General features: G+C 41.8%; 1 protein-coding gene across 3 annotated transcripts; it reads right to left on the bottom strand.

The window, feature by feature from the left end:
- Window positions 1–580: 580 nt before the first annotated feature.
- LOC110497724 (melanoma inhibitory activity protein 2) lies at window positions 581–17,281 on the bottom strand. 3 transcript variants are annotated; one of them, XM_036954702.1, is made up of 23 exons: window positions 17,045–17,281; window positions 14,721–14,852; window positions 14,499–14,609; window positions 14,267–14,338; window positions 14,029–14,139; window positions 13,806–13,877; window positions 13,342–13,446; window positions 12,990–13,112; window positions 10,714–10,825; window positions 10,481–10,527; window positions 10,293–10,383; window positions 9,856–9,994; window positions 9,333–9,434; window positions 8,977–9,037; window positions 8,837–8,872; window positions 7,795–7,862; window positions 7,592–7,674; window positions 7,170–7,307; window positions 6,457–6,585; window positions 4,617–4,760; window positions 2,419–2,468; window positions 1,760–1,931; window positions 581–1,525 (listed from the first exon to the last, which is right to left on the bottom strand). In XM_036954702.1, the coding sequence occupies exons 1-23, from the start codon at window positions 17,144–17,146 to the stop codon at window positions 1,350–1,352; spliced, it is 2,376 nt and encodes a 791-aa protein (XP_036810597.1). In that variant the 5' UTR covers window positions 17,147–17,281; the 3' UTR covers window positions 581–1,349. The 3 variants fall into 3 exon arrangements, with proteins under 3 accessions (XP_036810597.1, XP_036810598.1, XP_021429716.2); XM_036954703.1 differs by having other exon boundaries at window positions 1,192–1,525; window positions 17,128–17,281; XM_021574041.2 differs by lacking the exon at window positions 6,457–6,585 and having other exon boundaries at window positions 1,192–1,525.
- Between the last annotated feature and the right edge of the window lie 4,425 nt (window positions 17,282–21,706).

Here is a 21,706-nt window from a genome sequence, read left to right as displayed (position 1 = left end):
TGGCAAAATGGCTTAAGGACAAAGTCAAGGTATTGGAGTGGCCATCAAAGCCCTGACCTCAATCCCATAGAAGATTTGTGGGCAGAACTGAAAAGGCTTGTGCGAGCAAGGAGGCCTACAAACCTGACTCAGTCACACCAACTCTGTCAGGAGGAATGGGCCAAAATTCACCCAACTTATTGTGGGAAGCTTATGGAAGGCTACCCAAAACATTTGACCCAAGTTAAACAATTGAAAGGCAATGCTACCAAATACTAATTGAGTGTATGTAAACTTCTGACCCACAGGGAATGTGATAAGAAATAAAAGCCAAAATAAATCTCTATTCTGACATTTCACATTCTTAAAATAAAGTGGTGATCCTAATTGACCTAAGACAGGGAATCTTTACCAGGAATTGTGAAAAACTGAGTTTAAATGTATTTGGCCAAGGTGGATGTAAACTTCAACTACATGTCAGAGCTAGACGTTGTGTCATGGCACAGCTGATTACGGTCCTTTTCAGGTCATGTAAGGGTTAGTTCTACCTGAAGAAGACCAATATGGCATGCCATTTGTAAAGATGACTTGAGCAGAAAAGTGAGTTGCCATTCATTTATTCTATAATTTGTGATTCCATCCTTATCCCCTAAATCATTTGATCTATGAAAATGTAAGACAAGTAAACACTTGAGCATAATTTATTAGACTTTTACAATATCTCATTCCCTCAAGGCTAACACTACTTAATTTCTTGACATTTAATGATCAAACTATGGACGGTCAAGAACTCCCAGCTAAAAAGTAATGAACATCTTTCAGGTCAATTGACAAAAAACGTGAATGGACTAAGGGTGGTATACACACACACACTTCCCTTTTCACAATATTGACAATATCTTAATATATACACATGGCAAGAATGCTTTGACATTGCAAGAAAACACAGCCTTCTCAAATTTGCCCAAGTCACAACTCAGAAAAAGGCAGTCTCACAGGCAGTTCACCATCAGCAGATTCACATAACTATGGAACTTCTTCAAAAATACACTGCATTCAACACCAGAAATACACATAGCAACAGTGATCACTCAGTAGTTCCAGTTCATGGTGGTTTTGTATTCTCTCAACAGTCCTAATAAGCCACTAATCTATTTGTGTGTGTGTGTGTGTGTGAGACAGTGGGGAAACAATTCCACTGTCGGTCTCTAAAAAAGGGAAAGACAGTCAAATGACAATTGGTTACACTTCATGAAACAGTCCTTGAGCATACCCTAAGTCGCTCACTACCAGCACAACAGGAAGTGAAGTGCCACACAGGAAGCAGGCGGAGAGAGAGTTTCTCCCTCATAGGGAGGGGGAGAGATGGCTCAGATGACATCATGTGGAGAAGGGGACTGGTCAGGAGGCTGTTCGCTGTCTGGTGGGGAGGGCCTTGGAGGGGGTCCAGGGGGAAAACTGTCTGGGTGGGGCCTCATGGGAGCGTAGCCCATATGCAGCAGAGGTGGAAATCGCCCAAACATTCCCGGGGGAGGTGGTCCTCGCACTTCAGGGGAAAACAAGGGGGAAAGCTTTACGTATAGTCAGTCTAACAGTATACATGCAGAGTCATTTAACCTGCAAGATGTAGTGAATGTGGTATAAAATGATATTCCTCATCTCCCACCCATAGCTTGTTAATAGAACCAAATTACATAAAAACCTTCAGTTATAAATGCATTATAAGTACAAAGCACATATGAGCCTTTAATATGTAAGGGATACAGAGAATAATACTTACTGCCTATGGGTGGCCCTGCTGGACCTCGTGGGGGGAAGAAGTCTGGGGGTCCGTAAGGGCCTGGGGGGCCTCTGCGTGCAAAGTAAGGGTCCATGGGGGGGAGGGGACCCATACCAGGGGGTCCTAAGGGAGGAGGCCCCATCCTCAGATCTCCAGGTGCTGACATGTGGGACTGCGGAAACATTTTAAATATAGATGTAGAATCTTAATTTGATCCCCCTTTTGCAGGAAAAATTTCAGGGGAAAAAAATATATACTATTAATTTTAGTTACTCAGTCTAAATAGTCAAATAAAAGGGCAATTTCAAAATGTGGTAGAATGTGTAGAATTGCAGAAAATCTGTGAAACTACTCATTTTTCTCTCCACCCCATGGCAAATAAGTAGAATAGCAGCAAAGCGCTGTTTTTCTCTTTTGGGGGGGGGGGGGGATTTCTTTCACCCGGGCTAGGGCCAGCTCTGACAATGTGTGGGTTTGAATGTGGGTACGCAGACCCATGAGCCACTGCGGCCATGATGGCAAACTCAGATGTTTTGTAATCCCACACCCCTGTCAAAGTTAACCATCCCTGTAGTAGAACATTTTATGTGCACCTATGGACAGAGAGACAGTACATGAATGAGCCAATGTATTGTTAATATAAGGGTTAGAATACTTACATCCCTTTCATTTTCACCAGGACCCATGCTGTTTTCCATAAATGATGAGTCTGCAAGAACACAAGAGAAAAAAACACAGTAAGAACCTAGCTATATCCACTTCAATCTTTGGTGGGTTTATTTCATTCAATCCTTAAGAACTTGATGAAAAGAGGGTTCATTCATGCTCTTTAATGCCATCAGCTCAACTCTGTCAAAACAAGGGAGTTTCCACATTGGGCACAGTGTTATGATTAATATGTATTGCTTGAAAAAGTAATACATGACATGTTATGGATTACTTTGTGTGGAAAGTAACGTGTTATTACTTTGAGTTACTTTCATGAAAGAAAAAACATCTCAAACTCAGTTTGACTGTCAGAGGGAGCCGCGCACGCTCTACCAAAGATAGGCTACTTACTAACTCAGGTTTGATCACAAGTTTCTCCTTTCATCTGTGGCGCTGCTTTCCTGTGATAGTCTACAAAAGCTGTGCTATCAAATGGGCTGCTTACACACACACACACTGCATTCAGAAAGTATTCAGACCCCTTGAATTTTTCCACATTGTTACCTTAGTATTATTCTAAAAAATATATATTTATCCCCTTATCTACACACAATAACAAAGCAAAAACAGGTTTTTAGAAATGCTTGTCAAAAATAAATAACTTGTGGAAATGTGATATTTCAGTATTTTTCAGACCCTTTACTCAGTACTTTGTTGAGGCACCTTCCACAGCGATTACAGCCTCCAGTCTTCTTGGGTATGATGCTACAAGCTTGGCAAACCTATATTTGGAGTTTCTCCCCTTCTCTGCAGATCCTCTCAAGCTCTGTCAGGTTGGATGGGGAGTGTCGCTACACAGCTATTTTCAGGTCTCTCCAGAGATGTTTGATCGGGTTCAAGTCTGGGCTCTGGCTCAAGGACGTTTAGAGACTTGTACCGAAGCCACTCCTGCATTGTCTTGGCTGTGTGCGTAGGGTCGTTGTCCTCTCTAAGCAAGGCCCTTCTCCCTCGATTGCGCAGTTTAGCCGGGCGACCAGTTCTAGGAAGAGTCTTGTTGGTTCCAAACTTATTCTATTTAAGAATGATGCCACTGTGTTCTTGGGGAACTTCAATAATGCAGATTTTTTTTGGTACCCTTCCCCAGATCTGTTACTCGACACAACCGTTCTTGAGCTCTCTTCCTTGGACCTCATGGATTGGTTTTTGCTCTGACATGCACTGTCAACTGTGGGACCTTATATAGACAGGTGTGTGCCTTTCCAAATCATGTCCAATCAATTTAATTTACCACAGGTGGACTCCAATCAAATTGTAGAAACATCTCAAGGATGATCAATGTAAACAGGATGCACCTGAGCTCAATTTCGAGTCTCAGTTCTGTTTATGTTTTTTTAAATTAGCAAACATTTCTAAAAAAAAATGTTTTTCGCTTTGTCATTATGGGGTAGATTGATGAGGATTTTTAAAAATGTAATACATTTTACAATAATGCTGTAATGTAAAATGTGGAAAAACAGGTCTGAATACTTTCCAAATGCACTGTACACTAAGAAAATCTGTACAGATATCTGGCCATCTTTTCATTCAAAATCTCTCTCGAGCCGCCAGTTCTGGTTATAGATTGCACGTAATACGGACCCTAGAGATGTATAGAGGGCACACTTGCCACTAGATGGGAAAGCCCTTTACGGGCTTTTGCTATCAAAGAAGCGATCAATGGCTCGCTCAAGAATCAAATGAGGAAACAAGTCGAGATCGGATCATGGAAACGCGTCCAGTAGGGATATGAATCTGAAAGTAACGCACACGTTAGTTGACAAAGAATGTTATAATATCACCCAATTTAAAAAATGTACTCTGTTACTCATAAAAGTAATCTGATTACGTAATGAGTTACCTAACACTGGGCAAAATATCCTGCTCATTCTCTAGCTAACATTATATTATTCTTCAGAGGTATACTAATCATGTACACTCCTAATTCAGTGTGCTGCTGACAAAGGAACTTGGTCTGAATCACGTCAACATTAAAAAGATACTGTCCTGAAATGTATTTCATCACTTCAGTCACACACTCCAAGCACTAAACATCATTTTGAAGTTTATTTGACAGAGTGGCTATGGTGCAGAGATACAGTATCAATCACTAAAACTAATTATACGGCACTGTAATACAGAGAGAGAAAAGGTCAAAAAGGAGGGTTCTCACCAGATTGATCTCCAGGGTGGGGCCCAAAGTTGTGGGGCTCAGTAGGACCGGGGCCTCTGGGTGGGGGGGGGCCCATAGGCCCAAGGGGAAAGGCTCCAGGCAGGGGTCTCCTGTAGGGAAGGCCTGGGTCTGGATACATATACCCTTTATGAGCAGAGAGAGAGAGCACCGTTTCAGCAGCCTTATTCAGACCAGCTGCACTGAGGATGGGGATCAGAGCAGAAATGTCCAAATCAAAACAACCAGTGTGCTGTCCAAAGGGGACAGGAGCCAAAAGCAGAAGCCTCTTTGCAGGTCAAAAAAACAAAAACAAGCATAAAATCATGATGCATTTACTTAGTACACAGAACAGTGACAGTAGTAGAATGGGTATGATGGAATTGTCGTTGACTAATCAAAATACAGTGATGCCACATGCTAATCGCTCCCCCATGATAACTGAACTAAATGGTTAAAAAGTTCCTAGCTCCAGGGCCTCCTGAGTGGCGCAGTGGTCTAAGACGCTGCATCGCAGTGCTAGCTGTGCCACTAGAGATCCTGGTTCGAGTCGACACAAACCAGTGGCGGCTCAGGCTCTGACTCCTCAATACATTAGTGAGGTTGGGCGATTAGGCCTGGCTCGCAGTTGGCGTTCCAATTCATCCCAAAGGTGTTCGATGGGGTTGAGGTCAGGGTTCTGTGCAGGCCAGTCAATTTCTTCCACACCGATCTCGACAAACCATTTATGTAAGGATCTCGCTTTGTGCACAGGGGCATTGTCATGCTGAAACAGGAAAGGGCCTTTTCCAAACTGTTGCCACAAAGTTGGAAGCACAGAATCGTCTACAATGTCATTGTATGCTGTAGCGTTAAGATTACCCTTCACTTGAACTAAGGGGCCTAGCCCAAACCATGAAAAACAGTCTCAGTCCATTATTCCTCCTCCACCAAACTTTACAGTTGGCACTACGCAGTCGGGCAGGTAGCATTGTAAAAAAAAAACATTTCATGAAGCTCCCGACAAACAGTTATTGTGCTGAAATTGCTTCCAGAGGCTGTTTGGAAATAGGTAGAGTGTTGCAACAGAGGACAGACAGTTTTTATGCACTACAGCACTTGGCGGTCCCATTTTGTGAGCTTGTGTGGCCTACCACTTCACGGCTGACCCATGGTTGCTCCTAGACGTTTTCACTTCACAATAACAGCACTTACAGTTGAGCGTGGCAGCTCTAGCAGGGCAGAAATTTGACAAACTGACTTGTTGGAAAGGCAGCCACATTGAAAGTCATTGAGCTCCTCAGTAAGGCTGTGTGCTTAATTTTATACACCTGTCAGCAAAAGGTGTGGCTGAAATAGCTGAATCCACTAATTTGAAGGGTTGTCCACATACTTTTGTATATATATATATATATATATATATAGAGTAGTCATACACTCACTGACCACGACTAGGCCTGCACCTCACAGACTGATAACAACAGTGATTTGAACCAATAAAGAGTATCTCAAACCTCTCACAGGGCCGGCTGACCACAACAGTAACCAACTGAGGGGAATTGTTAAGCTGTGAAATAATCTGACAGTCGATTAACAAATATAACTCACTCTCACCCTATAACTAATTATATTTCTCCGCAACCCAAAAGAAAGTACGGACATCTTTACATAGCAAAAGATGGTAAATCATACTGACGTAAATAAATAACGAACACACACCCTTTAGGGCTGATACTGAATGAGTATTTTTCACACACAATATAGTAGGCTAGAAGATTAGAATAACTGCTGTCTGTAGTGATTGGGGGGGCTGCTGAGATCATAAAGGGGGGGGGGGGGCGATAGCAGGTGGTCATCACTGTACCTGGATGGGGTATAGGTGGGCCCCTGCGATCCCTCTCCCAGGTGGGAGATAGCGAGCCACTGTCAGAGTGAGGACCACCACTCCGATCAGAGTCCACCCCACCGGTGGGATCTACTAGGCCTCGGGATACTGGTTATGTGAGAGAGACATGTGGGAGTGGTAGGTGAGCAAGAAAGAGAGAGACAGCATAATGTCAATGAGTTCATGAAGCAAGGATGACAAGACCAGAATAATGCGTCATGTGCAAAGACAATGCTCCCTCTGTAGGTGATACAGCTGCATATCATTCCCCATTTTGCAGGTGCATGCTCACCACCAAGGCAATTTAGACTATAAAGATAAGCATCTCTGTAACAGATGCATCAACCTTCAAGCAAATTAAGATTCAGCATGTATTTGTATCAGGTGATTAAGAACAGACTTCAGCATTGCTTTACTCAATTTAATTGACAGGGATTAAATAATAATCAAAACTTAATTAAATAATCTATTTATCCTGCTTTCTTAATGGCATTTTCACCATGTCATGGCACATCAGTTGGTACTAAATAGAAAACGTAAATAGAATCCTAATTATAAACTCATGACATGCCAACGATTAGAACATGATACTCTGCAATGCTTCAAGGACACACGCCTCAAGCCATGTACATTTGGCTGCGGTGCAGTGCCACATGTTGCACTGAAGAGGGGGTTTGGACTGGAGAAGTCACCTCTGCCTCCCGGTGCCATGGGAGGGAAGTTTGGAGAGAGGTGTGGTGGGCCATCCATCAGGGTGGGCGGAGACGGGAAGGTTCTGTTCTCGGAGGCAGGGTGACCCAGGGGGGAGGGGCCATACGGTGACCTTTCACCTGCAGGTCAGGGAGAGACAGAAAGTTCAGATATCAGAATAATGACCTATTCAACACCTAGTCCCTATTACACGATAGGCACTCCTGTAGATCTGAGAGGATTGGATGGATATACTGTAAGTAGTTCTGTTAATAATAACTTCATCTTGACTTTCGGATTGTCGCCATATTGCTTTCACCTATCTAATTGTCTCAATGTAGGGAATAGGAGCTAGGGGGCGAGTTAGGATTCAGCGGAGGATATGATTATAGTTAGGGTGATAGGAGGGTTATTGTAGACTCACCTCTGAATGGAGGTCTGCCCATGTTGTCCAGAGCATAGGGGTCTTTCTCCACCAGATCTAGCTTGAACTGAGTATCAGTCAATCTGCATGGAGACACACCACAAGCTGGAGAATACTTTCCACACTGCAGGGAAATACTATTTTGTAGCAACACGTGACAACACTGGTGTCTGGTGAAACTGACTGTTTTCTTTAGTACTTACTTTTGCCTGAGGTGTGCATTCTCTCTTTTAATGTCAGCCAGGTCACGGTCAGCAGCTCGTGCTGCTAGCTACAATGCAGACAATAGAGGTTACAGATGAGTTGCCAAGCTGAGGAAATCCTATTTAAGCACCGATCCCACATGTGTCTTTCTGCTGCTCATCAAGAAAAATTTGATGTGGGTCTTGGGGGTGTGGCTTGATGTGTGTGTGTCATGTTTGTAGATCGTACCATGGTAGTTACGGTTGTTTGTCCCTCTTGAGACACTGTGGCAACATAGCCACTATCACTTCCTCAAAATAGTCAGAATTGATCTAAGGTCTTAGCTAGATGTAAAATTGTGTGACTAAGGTGTTTGGTGCAGTATTTCTCAAGTGTACTGAGTCAGCTGCTGCTGGCTGCACTCATGACTGATTTCGGAGAACATGTCTACAACATCATCAGCAAGCTGTCAAAAAAATCTTAAATAAAGCAAAAGCTTCACGCTGTTTACCAGTGCCCAAACATCACTAGCTAGCTAAGTTCCATGTAGTAGTAGCTAGCAGGCAGGCCATGTTAGCTAATCAGCTTATCAAGTCACTGGCGAGTGGCGACGTGTGCGCGTCGGTGCAGTTTTTTTATTTATTCATTTAAAAATTATACTTTTTTTTTTACAATCCATTACCAGAGTTTGCATCTGTCTTGCAGTGTTTGGGCAAGTTTGTCTCACTGCCTGGAGGTTCTGCGATTGGATAGAGCGCAATCAGAGCAGATTTTTGGCGTTACCGTCTCGTGTTAGTCGGCATGGTTGCAATCCAAACCCAGCCCTTATGTAAATTGTGATGACCTCAGTTACACAAATCTCACAAAACTCAGTTTAGGAACCTTATGACCAAAATTATCCTACTTACACTTTAGTCAATTTTGGCACTGGAATAAACATTTCTAATATCGATGCCACATAGGCTGTTTTCAACCAGAAATGCATTCAGTTGCTCTTTAACATGACTATGAGCTGAGGTGTGCGCCATAGTGTGTGTATGTATGTTACTACTATGTACTTACCCAGTTATTGTGTGCCTTCTTTTCCTGGGAGGTTATCTGAAAAATGGAGGGAGAATGACATTTGTTATTGGCCATACATCAGATAATTGCATGTGGTTTATGTTTTCCCGCCTCTTATGACAGACTGTCAGATCTCCCACCTGGATCTTGTAGGCCTGGTTGGTCTTCTCCAGCTCATCCTCCAGGTCTTGTGCTCTTTGCCTTTGTGTGGAAACAAAACAGCACCTTGATGCAAGCACTCGCAATACAAAATGCCCTGCGAAATTTTTTTGACATGTGCAACTCTATGTTTCACAAAATTAATTGGATGTATTCGATTGACAGCAAGTGTACTGGAAGTAAGTATACCTTTAAATTTCAGGCCTGTATGAAAACACAGTAAACAAGAGATTTGCAGGGTAGGTTTGGAGACAGGTGATATCTGGAGTCAGGGATGGTTTGTTTGTGTGTGTGTGTGTGTGTGTGTGTGTGTGTGTGTGTATGTCCAGTAGCCGACCTGTAGCTGCTGAGCTCCTCCACGGCCAGGCTGATACTCCTGTCAGCCTTGGTCAGCTTTTCCTCCTTCTGCAGACGCTCCCTCTCCTCCACCGTCAGCATCCTGACACCAGGGAGAACACCCATTATATGCATACCACAGAGTGGAACAGCCATGATCAGACAAACATTACCAGGCCTTGTGTGGTCCAGTGCATCTCAGTTGTTAGAGCATGGCGCTTGCAATGCCACAGATAGTGGGTTCGATGCCCATTGGCATAAAAAAGGTATGCACGCATGACTACGTTGCTTTGCATAAGTGTCTGCTAAATTACATATAGTATTATATTACCAGGCATGCAGCAGTTCAATAGTCCCACTTATTGAATATAGTTATTATGAAGTGTAACCAAACTTTCATAAATCAGCCATTATCCTTCATAAATGTTTTTTTGTTTGTTATGATCAGCCTGTATAAAATGACATAATGTTCATGGATGAAGCTGTGCATTTGGGTCAGCCTTAGAGTGGCTCCTGTACAGTACCTGTGTAGTTTGAGCTCATTCTCCTGGTACATCTCCGTCATGATCTGCAGTTTCTGTTGTAGTTTCTGCACCTGGCCCGTGTACTTCTCACTCTCGGTCTGCAGAGAGTCCTTCTCATTCTCAAGTTTCTTAATCCCCTCTGCAACCCAAGAGTCAACCTGGTGTTAAAAACTAGACATGGTTTTTCGTTAAACGTCAGAAGTTTACAGCAGTTTAGGCCGGTTTCCCGGACACTGACGCATGTCCTTTTTAGGAGGACAAGGCTTAATATGCGTCTGGGAAACCAACCCTTTGTGTCTGTTGTATCATGAACAACTGAAGCTCATTTCAATATAAACCTAGTCATTTTATGTACATTATAAAATTAACCTTGTTATATTCTTGTTTTGTTCTCCGCAGTGAAAAGTTACTACTGAACAGCATAATACTCTGCTTACCTTGGAGATCCTCCATGGCCTTGACTTCATCTGCTAGCTTGGCAAACACCCTGTCCTTGTCTTCATCCACCGACTTCAAGTCTGCATTCATCTGAAAAAATAAAAAATAAAAAACAAGTCTCATTTCCCATCTATTGCTGACAAGAGTTTTGTTTGTAAAACAGAATTTTATTTAAGTGAAGACATACCTTGGCTGCATGAATGAGTTTCTGTATTCTTTGTCGTTGATGGTTATCTGTGTATAAAAAAAAAAAGTTACATCTGGGAAGACACAGATATCCCACTTCCTCAATATCCTGACACAAATGTTGTTGTTTTTAATCCCATCCGATGATCATGCATAATAATACGAAGAGATGGTGAGCGAAAGCCAGTTGATCATACCTACTGGCGGTTGTAGTCTTATCTACCGGAACCTCACCTGGCCCCTCTCTATTTTCCACCCCTCGTGTCCCATTTCTCTCCTCTCCGTTGGCTCCGTCCTCCAGCACTGAGTCCCAGTCCTTTATCTTCAACAGGCAGTCTGTCAGGGACTAATGGAGAGAGAGAGAGTGAGAGCGAGAGAAAGCGTGAGAAGGCTTTACCATTTAAATAACTATAGTTTTTTCCCCAAGGAAACTTATTTTGTTGAGTGATACAACAAAACACAGTATATACCATTTACAATAATTAACAGGCAATCGAGGATTACCATTATGACCATAGCCTCAAATAGTTGACACCCTAAGTGGCGCAGCCTAACTAATTGTTAGTTGACACTAGGGCTGTGGCGGTCACAAAATGTCATCAGCCGGTGATTGTCAAGCAAATAAACTGTCGGTCTCACGGTAATTGACCGTTAATATAAAAACATTAAGCATATCCTGGCTTCCACACATGTTTTTATTTATTTAACTAGGCAAGTCAGTTAAGAACAAATTCTTATTTACAATGACAGCCTAGGAACAGTGGGTTAACTGCCTTGCTCAGGGGCAGAACGACATATTTTTACCTTGTCAGCTCGGGGATTCGATCTAACAACCTTTCGGTTACTTATCCAACACTCTAACCAATAGGCTACCTGCCACCTACAAGCCATTTTTAAAAGTCTAATAAATCCATGTAATATAGCCTACACCTTCACAATAAATCCATTATTTTACACAGGTCTAAAGAAGCATGATATGAAGAACATGTAGTCTATTTCAGAAGAAAATAATAGAACTCAGATGTCCTTATGTTAGGTACTGATGTGGCTGTGCCAAATGGCTGTGGGCTACACTAGTTAATTTAGCAGACAAGATTTGCTTATAATTCCCTGGCCTTATTTTATATTATAGTACGAAGAATACAAATGAACAAAGCTGAACAAATATAAATATTTTCTCCAAACAATTTCAGTGAGTGCACACGAGGCTATTCTGTGTTGAGCGGTTAACAAAGAAATAGGTACTCCTATATGCTTAATTTAGAGTTATTAAAATAACTTAAGTTCTACAAATATTGGGCTATATGTTTTGATTTTTAATACATTGTAAGGCTGCATGATGAGACGAATGATGATTTGAATGAAGTCTGTTTTGCGCAAGGCTGTACACACAAATAGTCTCATTCACAAATTTGACAAGCACTTGATAATTCCTCAAATTTCATGGCGGCAACCCCTTTGCGGCCATAACGCGCCCCCTAAAAAATCCATGCCTTTTGCGGCCAGAGTGCTGCATTGAGCCCTTCTCCCGGTGTGTGCTGTGCAATCCGAAGCGTCTCTCACTCACACTGCTTTCCATCACGTGATCTTTTTTTTGTGTTTTGAGATCGGTCTTCCTCACAGGCTACAAGTTAAGACAGAAACATCAGGGACGCAACTGCGCCCTTATCCAATTCAGAAGTGCATATTGAAGATATTTTGTCAGTCAACAAGATGTGGTGGCCTAACAAACAACAAAAGCACTAGCCTATGTCAATCTACTATCCCCCAAAGTACAAAAGTCGACCTATTCTACTCTGTGCAAGAAATAAATATTTCAAACAGTCTGGGACAGTTGTGGGATGTGATAGATCCCAAATGATGCAAACGTTTTTTATGCAATGTGGCTGACGCAACAGATCAGAACGTTTAGCTTAAAAATGTTGATAAACTATTAGGCTATTTCTTCACATTATAAAACACAGCAATGTGCACAGGCCCGAATGTTTCAAAACACCATTATCAAAAATGACCGTAAATGCAATTATGCATGTAATGCTTTTATTATAAAGGTGCATTTTATGGTGAAAATTATCTTCCCCAATCTTGAAACTCACTCGCTGCTTATATATGCCAGTTAGGGTCTACACCCCTTGTAAAGCTGATCAATGTGCTTAATTTTAAGAAGTTATTTGGCCACTTTAGTTGTGATACAAACCATATAGACCTATGGGCTAGGCTACATGAGGTGTGCGACTATGAGTCGCAAAAAAAAAAGGCATTGTTTCTTATGCTGGGCATCATTCACAAATGATAATATATAATTCACAAGTGATAGGCTAATATTGTCACCGATCAGACTATTCTTTGATTTAATCTGGTCTTCAACAGTCCTAGTTGACACCCTCAGTAATATTCAAAGTGTGTGGTGATTGCTTTTTCCCAGTACAGGGAAGAATATGCAAATGTTTGTTATAGGCACACATTTAGCTGCATGTGGTTTTTGCCAGTGCAGTAATATGAATGCAAACCTTGATGCTCTCGTCTTTCGTGGCAGCATCCTGCACCATTCCAGTGTAGGAGCTCTCACACATCCTCATCTCCTCCTCCAGTTCACTCATCCGCTCCCCCCAGTCCTCTGCTTCCTGGACCAGCTGTGGGAAGAGGGGGAGAGGGTGAGGACCCCACCAGAATATAGGACACTTTCTGCTTTCTCTTCAGCACAACCCATGCAGGTTCTTTGTATAAACGGCAACCAGGCCTGATATGGAACTGGAGTATAAAACACAATAAGTGACTGAGCCATACATACAGATATCAATGGCTCTGATTCGTGGGCACTGTATAGCTGTAAATGGACATATTATATGTCAGGTTACATACCTGTGCATTTTTCTCCTGGAGCAAGGCCTTCTCTTCTTTTGCTGCCTCCAGATTATTCTGATTCCTCTCACTGTTCATGTCATATATTTTTAGGGTTGTCTGTGCCTGAAAAGAGCAAAATGTGTTACATCTATCCTGGCTCTAAGTGTGTGGACATTTTTTAAATTTTACCTTTATTTAACTAGGCAAGTCAGTTAAGAACAAATTCTTATTTTCAATGACGGCCTAGGAACAGTGGGTTAACTAACGGTCTTGTTCAGGTGCAGAACGACAAATTTTTACCTGGTCAGCTCAGGGATTCGATCTTGCAACCTTTCGGTTACTAGTCCAACACTAGGCTCTAACCACTAGGCTACCTGCCGCCCCGACATGATTAACATGCCGAACAGGAAGGAATTACCATTAACGTGTTGTTCATGATATATAACACTGTAATGCGGACCAGTGTCAGCGTCATACTTCACCTGTTCTGTCTGGGACTTGAGGTCCCTGGTTTCTTCTTCTACAGTTTTCAAGGTTTCCTGCATATCTGCAATCTGTAAAAATCACACAAATCACCACATCTCAAAAATAAATGAACTGTGAAATATGAGAGCAAAGATTGAAACTGAAAAAATAAAAGATGTAACGCATAAACATCAAAACACAGGAAAAGGTGAAAAATGTCCAGTCCGAAGTCAAACTCACCGTCTTCTCCTGTTGCAACCTCCTCGCTCTCTGGATATGTAGGTCCTCCTTTAACCTTTCTATATCATCTCCAAGCTGTGTATTTGACTGTTTCAGCCTCTGGAACATCACCTGAAGAGGAGACCATTATAGGTTTCCTCTGACTTGAAAGTCACACGCATACCAAGTCCTTTTATACCATTTATGAGAATCTTTATTCAGTATTGAGAACAATTATACTGTGTAATTTGTGTCTTACCTCCAGATTCTCCCTCTCTGCGGCGTGAGCCAAAACGCCACTATTCCACAGGGCAGATTCCAGTTTTTCATACTAAAAAAGGTACATAATAAACATAAACAAACAGTAGCAAAGGCATTCATAACACACAGGTCTATACAAAACATGTAATTTCCGAGGGCATTGCATTGAATAGTTTGCGAATCCAGTCAGTCAGAAACACACACACTGCATTCTTTGACATAGGACTCACTTTTTGTTGAACCTCACTCAAAGTCTTAAGTACTTTGCACTTTTCATCTAATAGTTGAGCCACCTTCAGGCCCATCCGCCTCTCTTTGCCAGAATATAGTCTGCTCTTTATCTGGAAATAACAACAATTTTGTGAGCTTGGTCACTCCCCGATCAAAAGAAAGAATGCTGTTGTTCATCTCTATACTTGCATGCTGGTATAAATATCAGACAGTCAACTTACACATTGGTAGAACCTGCAGGTGAACAATAGGAGGGTGCCCAACCCCAGTAACGTAGTGATGATGACAGCTTCCCATGGAAGTCCATACAGGTCAGGACCTGGCCTTACGTCATCAGGAAGGGATGACACAACCTGGGTAGAAAATCAGACAAATTGCTTACAATCAAAGGACTTGCTATAGTATTTTTATTCAGGTTTCAGGCCCTAGATTGTGGGTACATAACAGTCAAAATGCTAACGTCCAACTTCCTCTAAAACACAGACACACAGCTAGTTGTTGTGAGTGATTGAAAAGTAAAGTGATTGCAACAAGGAGCCACAACAAGCTCGCATTTAACACCATTGTCTACTCCAAGTTCGTCACCAAGCTTAGGACTCTGGGTCTGAACACTTCCCTCTGCAACTGGATCCTGGACTTCCCGACGGGCCGACCCCAGGTGGTGAGGGTAGGCAACATTAACTCGGTCACGCTGACCCTCAACACAGGGTTGTGTGCTTAGTCCCCTCCTGTACTCGCTGTTCAACCACAAATGAGTGGCCACGCACAACTCCAACACAATCATCAAGTTTGCTGACAACACAACAATGGTAGGCCGGATCCCCGGCAACGATGAGTCACCCTACAGAGAGGCAATCAGTGACCTGGCAGTGTGGCGCCAGAACAACAACCTATCCCTCAACGTCAGTAAGACCAAGGAGCTGATCGTGGACTACAGGAAACAGGAAGAGTGAGCATGCCCCCATCCACATCAACGGGGACGCAGTGGAGCAGTTCGAGAGCTTCAAGTTCCTTGGGGTCCAAATCACAAAAGACTTAATATGGTCCAAACACACGCACACAGTCATGAAGAAGCTGCGATAGCATGGGCCCTCAAAAAGTTATACAGCTGTACCATTGAGAGTATTTTGACTGGCTGCATCACTGCCTGGTATGGCAAAAGTACTGCCCTCAATCACATGGCGATAAAGAGGGTGGTGAGGACAGCCCAGTACTTCACTGGGGCAGAGCTCCCTGGCATCCAGGACATTTATATCAGGCAGTGTGGTAGGAAGGCCCGGACAATCGTTGAAGACTCCAACCTCCCTAGCCATAGACTATTCACTCTGCTTCTGCACAGCAAGTGATACCGGTGCATTAAGTCTGGCACCAACAGCCTCTTGAACAGCTTCTATCCCCAAGCAATAAGACTGATAAATAGCTACTACTCTGTTTCTCTTATATCCTGATGCCTAGACACCTTTCCCATAGACATATCTACCATCACTCCAGTATCTCTGCACATTGTAAATACGGTACTGTAACTGACCCTGTACATAGTATGCTTACTTACTTATTGTGTTGGTCATATTTATTGGGTGTTTATTTGTATATATATTTTTATATTACATTGTTATTGATTATTGCATTGTTGGGTTTTGAGTTTGCAAGAACTGTATTTCACTATACTTGTGTATGTGACATTAAACTTCAAACGTGAAACTAACTAGGCACCTATCTAGCTACTTAGGGTGTTTTAACACTCAATTTCAGTAAATGTTTGTGAACTCAGTGCGGTTGGCTTATTTATTACTTATTTATTTATTTAGTTAGTTATTTAGTTATTTATTTAGTTTTGAGATCGGTTTGCATGAATTCTGCGGTCCGGTTCACTTTTTTTTTAGGGCAATGTGAACAGAAAGCTTCCCAGGTTCGCTTGTCAGTATACCCGCACCACACACACTATTTTTGAATTTCCGCGCATCCTTGACAATCCTTAATCAATATCTAAAAACAGCACGCTTTTCCCCCGCGAATCTGCACATCATCTTCTCTCTTTTGTTGCACCAATGTGAGGGTTTATGGTAGGGGGACAGGTGTTGCAGTAGTCTAGTGTGTGGTACAGGAATAATTACAAGCGAACCTGGGGAGTTTTGTGTTCACAATACCCTAAAAAGGGAACCGTACCTCTGAATTCAAGCGAACCGAACCGTACCTCTCGAGTTCACAAAAATTGACTGAAAGGGACAAAGTCAAGTGTGAACACACTTACATTAGGATGCAATAGATAGCTAACGTTAGTTAGCTGGCTAAATGAGCTAACATGTCATTAGTTTACGTTCCGATATCTTACCAGGTAACAGTGTTCTCGTGGACAACAAGACAAGACACTAGCTAACTAGTTAACTAAACAATGTAGATAAGCCATATTTGACAGTCCTACACAATGAATCATTGAATTCACAGAAATTACAAAGTTGGGTAACGCTAGCTACACCATTTGATGTTTTTAGCATTGACTAGTCCAAGCTAGCCATCTAGCATGCTAACTGGATTTGACACTCACATCTCTCACTTTCTCCACGGCTAGAGTGTAATAGGTCCTTGCTGTCATTTTAAAATCAGCCAATTGGGTAGCAACTGCCTCACCACTTGTTTGATCTTCCATTTGTCGAATATTTCATTGAAATATTATTTCCATGATTATATTAACATTGAAAAAACAAATGCCCAGCTGTCATCCTGAAGTATCGTTGGCAACATGAAACTAGAGTTGGGACACGTATGACGCTCAAACGTGCGCAGGTTGATGCTATTTTATGCACCCAGAACTCGCTCAAACGACTCACTTTCGTTTATATTGTCCTGAAACGAATATTGGTTAATTTGTATAATTCTAATCCTACACAATAATGTGTTTTATTTGACTTTTCACTCAAAAGGAGTATTGGTAAATGTTTCAGCGCCCCCATTTCCTGCTTTAATGTTGAGTTGGTATATTCTCAACGTCACCAATTGTAGAACTATCCATGCTATCTTGCATCACTGGGACACCCCTAACCCATGACGTTGCCATTTAAAATGGTTAAAATTAGAGTTAGGTTAGAGTAGAGGTTAAGGTTAGGGTTAATATTTTGTTTAGGGACGTCCAAAGGATTCCAAATAGCCCAAAATCTGTCCACGAAGTGAGGCATTTTTGTATGGAGGTCAATCAGTGTCTAATTAGTGAATAACAAAATCGAATTGCTAATTTGCTATGTGAGTCTTATTTGATTGACTATAAATGTCGTAATGGTTAGTTTGTTACAAATGCACTGTTATACGTGAATGCACTGTTATAAGTGAAGGCACGTGGCATTTCGGCATCTTTGGAAAAAAATACTATATCGGAGTTGTCGGTGTTGTCATAGAGATAGAGGACCCATAAAATAAAATGTTATTGGTCATACACATTTCGCAGATGTTATTGTAGGTGCTTATGATTGATAAAAATCCGTTTTAGCATGGACATAACCCCTTTTAGCGTGGGGAAAGGGGGATACCTCGTCAGTTATACAATTCTGCATTTAACCTAACCTCTGAATCAGAGGGGCCGGGGCTGCCTTGATATACATCCACATCATCACCAGGGGTACTGTGGGTTAACTGCCTTGCTCAGGGGCAGAATGTCAGATTTTTACCTTGTCAGCTCGGGATTCGATCTAGCAACCTTTCGGTTACTGGCCCAACGCTCCCATTGAGGGTTCCACCATTTTAAAGTAGTCAACTGAATGGGGATTCCTATGAATTGGGAGCAATTAGCCATTGAAGAAGAAGAACATTGAATACTTTCAAATGGAGATAGCCTCAATGGCGCTGCCCATGCTGTCACAGATGCTATAGTGGCACAGATAAAAGATGAGTCTATCTCTATAGACTTTTGTTCACATGCATATCTACCTTATCATTGGCTAAAATGGTCCCACCTGATCTCGCCTACTTCCATCTTTGAGGACATGTTTTTCCATTGTTAGAGCGGGTCACTTTACAATCTTGTCAATATAATAGACAATCCTTGCCTACACTCAAACTGATGAAACCTGGATGAAACAAATGCAAATTGTAGTACTCTACAAAATGTTTTGAAAACAGCACATATTCAACCTCTATACCCATTCTCAAATAATCTATAAACATGGAATAAGTGACCTTTCCCTCCAGCTGAGACTAACTATTACTAAAGTCCCTCTGCTGTCACCTGCCCTGCCCTTTCAGAGTAGGCCCAGAAGTTGTTGTTGGTTGTGTGTTTACCTTTCAGCTAACTTCTCAGTGCATGTCCAAAACACTACCTCTCACTCACCTGGTCAACATCCTGAACCTCCATCTCTATTCTCTATTTAAAATGCTCATGTTATTGCACTACCACAGTGCAGTGAAAAGCCTAGTCACCAAAGCCAACTCCTCAAAGTGTTGGATGATGACTGTGATGGATGATTTTTTGCATACCAGAGAAACATACCAGAGGTTTTAAAGGACCAGCTTCTTCGGCTATCGGGTCAATTAATAGTGTACTGGGCAGTTATGTCTAATTCAAATGCCACAACCAAAGTTCCCTCTTGGAAGAATTAAGCTATTCTATTATAATGATGACAAAGAGGGGACATTCATATTGACACATGCATTGTGCAGTCCAAATCTTTTAAATTAGATCTCATTACATCTCAATAGATGACACAGGGGTATATTTAAAGCAGTCATTTAAGCATTCTTACCTGTACAGTGAGCCATTTCAGAAGCCCCTTAACCATCAGCATATGAGCAATAGTATCACCAGTGACTTGACGTGCAGAAGTCGAAAGATATTCCACCCCTGCTTATCTTTAACTCCCTCCCTGGTTTGCCCATCCATCTGCCAGTCTGAATGCCCCCCTCAGTAGATATATTTTATTTTCAGGTTGGTTAGGTCTTCGTTTTCCTTACGAGTAAAACAATCATCATTGGTGCAGTTTGTCTGGTCTGTATTTGCAGGACAACATGTTGTATTATGACACCAATTCATTCTTAAAACATGAAGACATTGTCAATAAATGGTGGTCAGATTTAGCACATTTCTAACAATGACCGAATTGCAAAAACTTTGACAAAATATGCTAACCTTTACAATATTGACATGCAAGAGACATGCAAACACTGGTAGGAATCTTTTTGTTATGTTTGACAGGAGTATTTCTAGTTTTGTAGTGACACACGTTTTGAGGATTTGTCTTCATCCTCCAGAAATCCACCAGATGGAGTTTTTGTCCAATCCATGTAATACTGCAGGAGCCTCTCAAAGCCTGACATTATAGCAAGGTCCTTATCACCATCTTGGCCCTCATTCAAAGTCTCTGAGCGTGTTAGGTTGTAGTCAAGCCACATTAGTATGTGCTTCCCAAACAAGTCCAACAAAGTTGTTCTCACCTGCACTTAGGTGCTTTTGGATATTCTTGTATTCTTTCAAAAATGTTGTCGCTCTGTCAGAGTCCTCTACTGAAGGTGACTGAGACTGTGGTTCTGGTTCATGGAGGTTCAAGTCAGGAATAACAGGTAGGGGTTCTTGTTATTCTTCTTATCATCCCTTTAGTTTTGATAATTCTTGATAATTAGAACAACTATCTGAAAGGAAATTCTCACCTGAATACAATGTATCATGGTCTACTGTTCTCTCTGACAGAGTAATGACATCATTAGCTTCATCAGTGGGGGAAAGCTGATTGACTGCACGTAAATTATCAAAGCTAATTCGCCCATCATCGGTTTCGCTATCCTGTTGGCCTAATTCCTGTGCTCTCTCCTTCTCAAGACTGATCTTATTATGCAATCCTTTGGTCCTTTTTGAAAGTATTTCCTTGCGACTGACTCTTAGATGTGATTACTGTCATCCATCTGATTCCTGTTTTCTTGTGGCAGATTTTGGTCCTCAATTGCTGTCGTCTGGTCATTCATCATCCTGGATCTATCCTTCAGGATGTTTTCCTCGTCACTGTCTTTTTTAGATTCATTGACTTCCCGTGGTCATGAATGAAATCTTCCATAGACAAGTTTTCTGTATCTGCCTCCTCAAGGATTGCTGTCTGTCTTTCTTAATTTCCTGTTACTGTCTCAGGGGGACCTAGCTCTGAGCTATCAGGATAACTTTGGATTTTAGCATCATATCTGGAACGGCTGTTTCATCATTCTCAAAGACATTGTCTCACTCAACTTCAACTATTTTCCCAGGTTCTATCCACTCTGTCTCAGTAACTTCAATATTTGAACCCTCTTCCAACTATCTCAAATGCTTTGCCCACTATATTACTTTCCCTATCATCATTGGCTTTATCAGATAAAAATGTGTTACTTTTAGTGTCATCATTTAGTATAGTTGAGTCTAACGTTGGGTCATGGGTTATGTTTATCAACCCTACTTTATCTATGGGATCAGCCTCGTGCCACTCCTTGGAATGATCAGAGGAGAGAAATTATTCTTGATCAACAACTTACATTACATTGGAATTACTTCCCTCATAGTTTAGAAGAGAACGAGTCTTTCAGAGAAACTGAATCTTTGTCGATTTCTTCAACATGAACATTCTTATCTGGTGCCTTGAATGTATTCTCATTCTAGTCCTTACTTATCCACCTCCTCACTTGAGGTAATCAAATGATGTCCTTCCTGTCCTGAGACATTTTCAGTGACAGGTTCAGCTAGGGATAGATTCAGAATAGATTCAGCTATATCAGCATTATGCAGATAGGGGTCAGGTGTCTGTGCGATTTCCTCCAGCACTGAAGCTTCATCAGTAGCTGGCGTGTTTGTCTGATTATCACTGTCCTCTTCTGCCGGGCACTGAGACACTAGAATACTATCCTCTCCTGTCTGATTGGATGAGACCACTTTAATGCCTGTAGTGTCAATGTCCTCCACGTCAGCATGCATTACAGACGTGTCCTTTGATACATCAGGTAGCTCCTCTGTTAATATTTCTGATTAAGAGTAAAATCAGATAGATTTGAAGTCCCTGAGCCTTCTAAAATGTTCAGACCAACTGAATGATCAGGCTCACCATCATCCAGGCTATTTTCAGAGGTCAGCAGCAGGAGTTTCTTGATGGTGATTAGAGACATCTTCATCACTTGAATGCATAAGCCCATTGAGGAGCACAGTTGATTTTCGCACATCCTCATTGTCCAACACAAATTGGTTTGGCTCTACATCTCCACGAGAACT

Source organism: Oncorhynchus mykiss, chromosome 19, assembly GCF_013265735.2.
Source record: "Oncorhynchus mykiss isolate Arlee chromosome 19, USDA_OmykA_1.1, whole genome shotgun sequence".
Classification (NCBI taxonomy): Eukaryota; Metazoa; Chordata; class Actinopteri; order Salmoniformes; family Salmonidae; genus Oncorhynchus; species Oncorhynchus mykiss.
The sequence above is the reverse complement of the archived record's forward strand: the minus strand, read 5'-3'. Positions and strand labels throughout refer to the sequence as shown.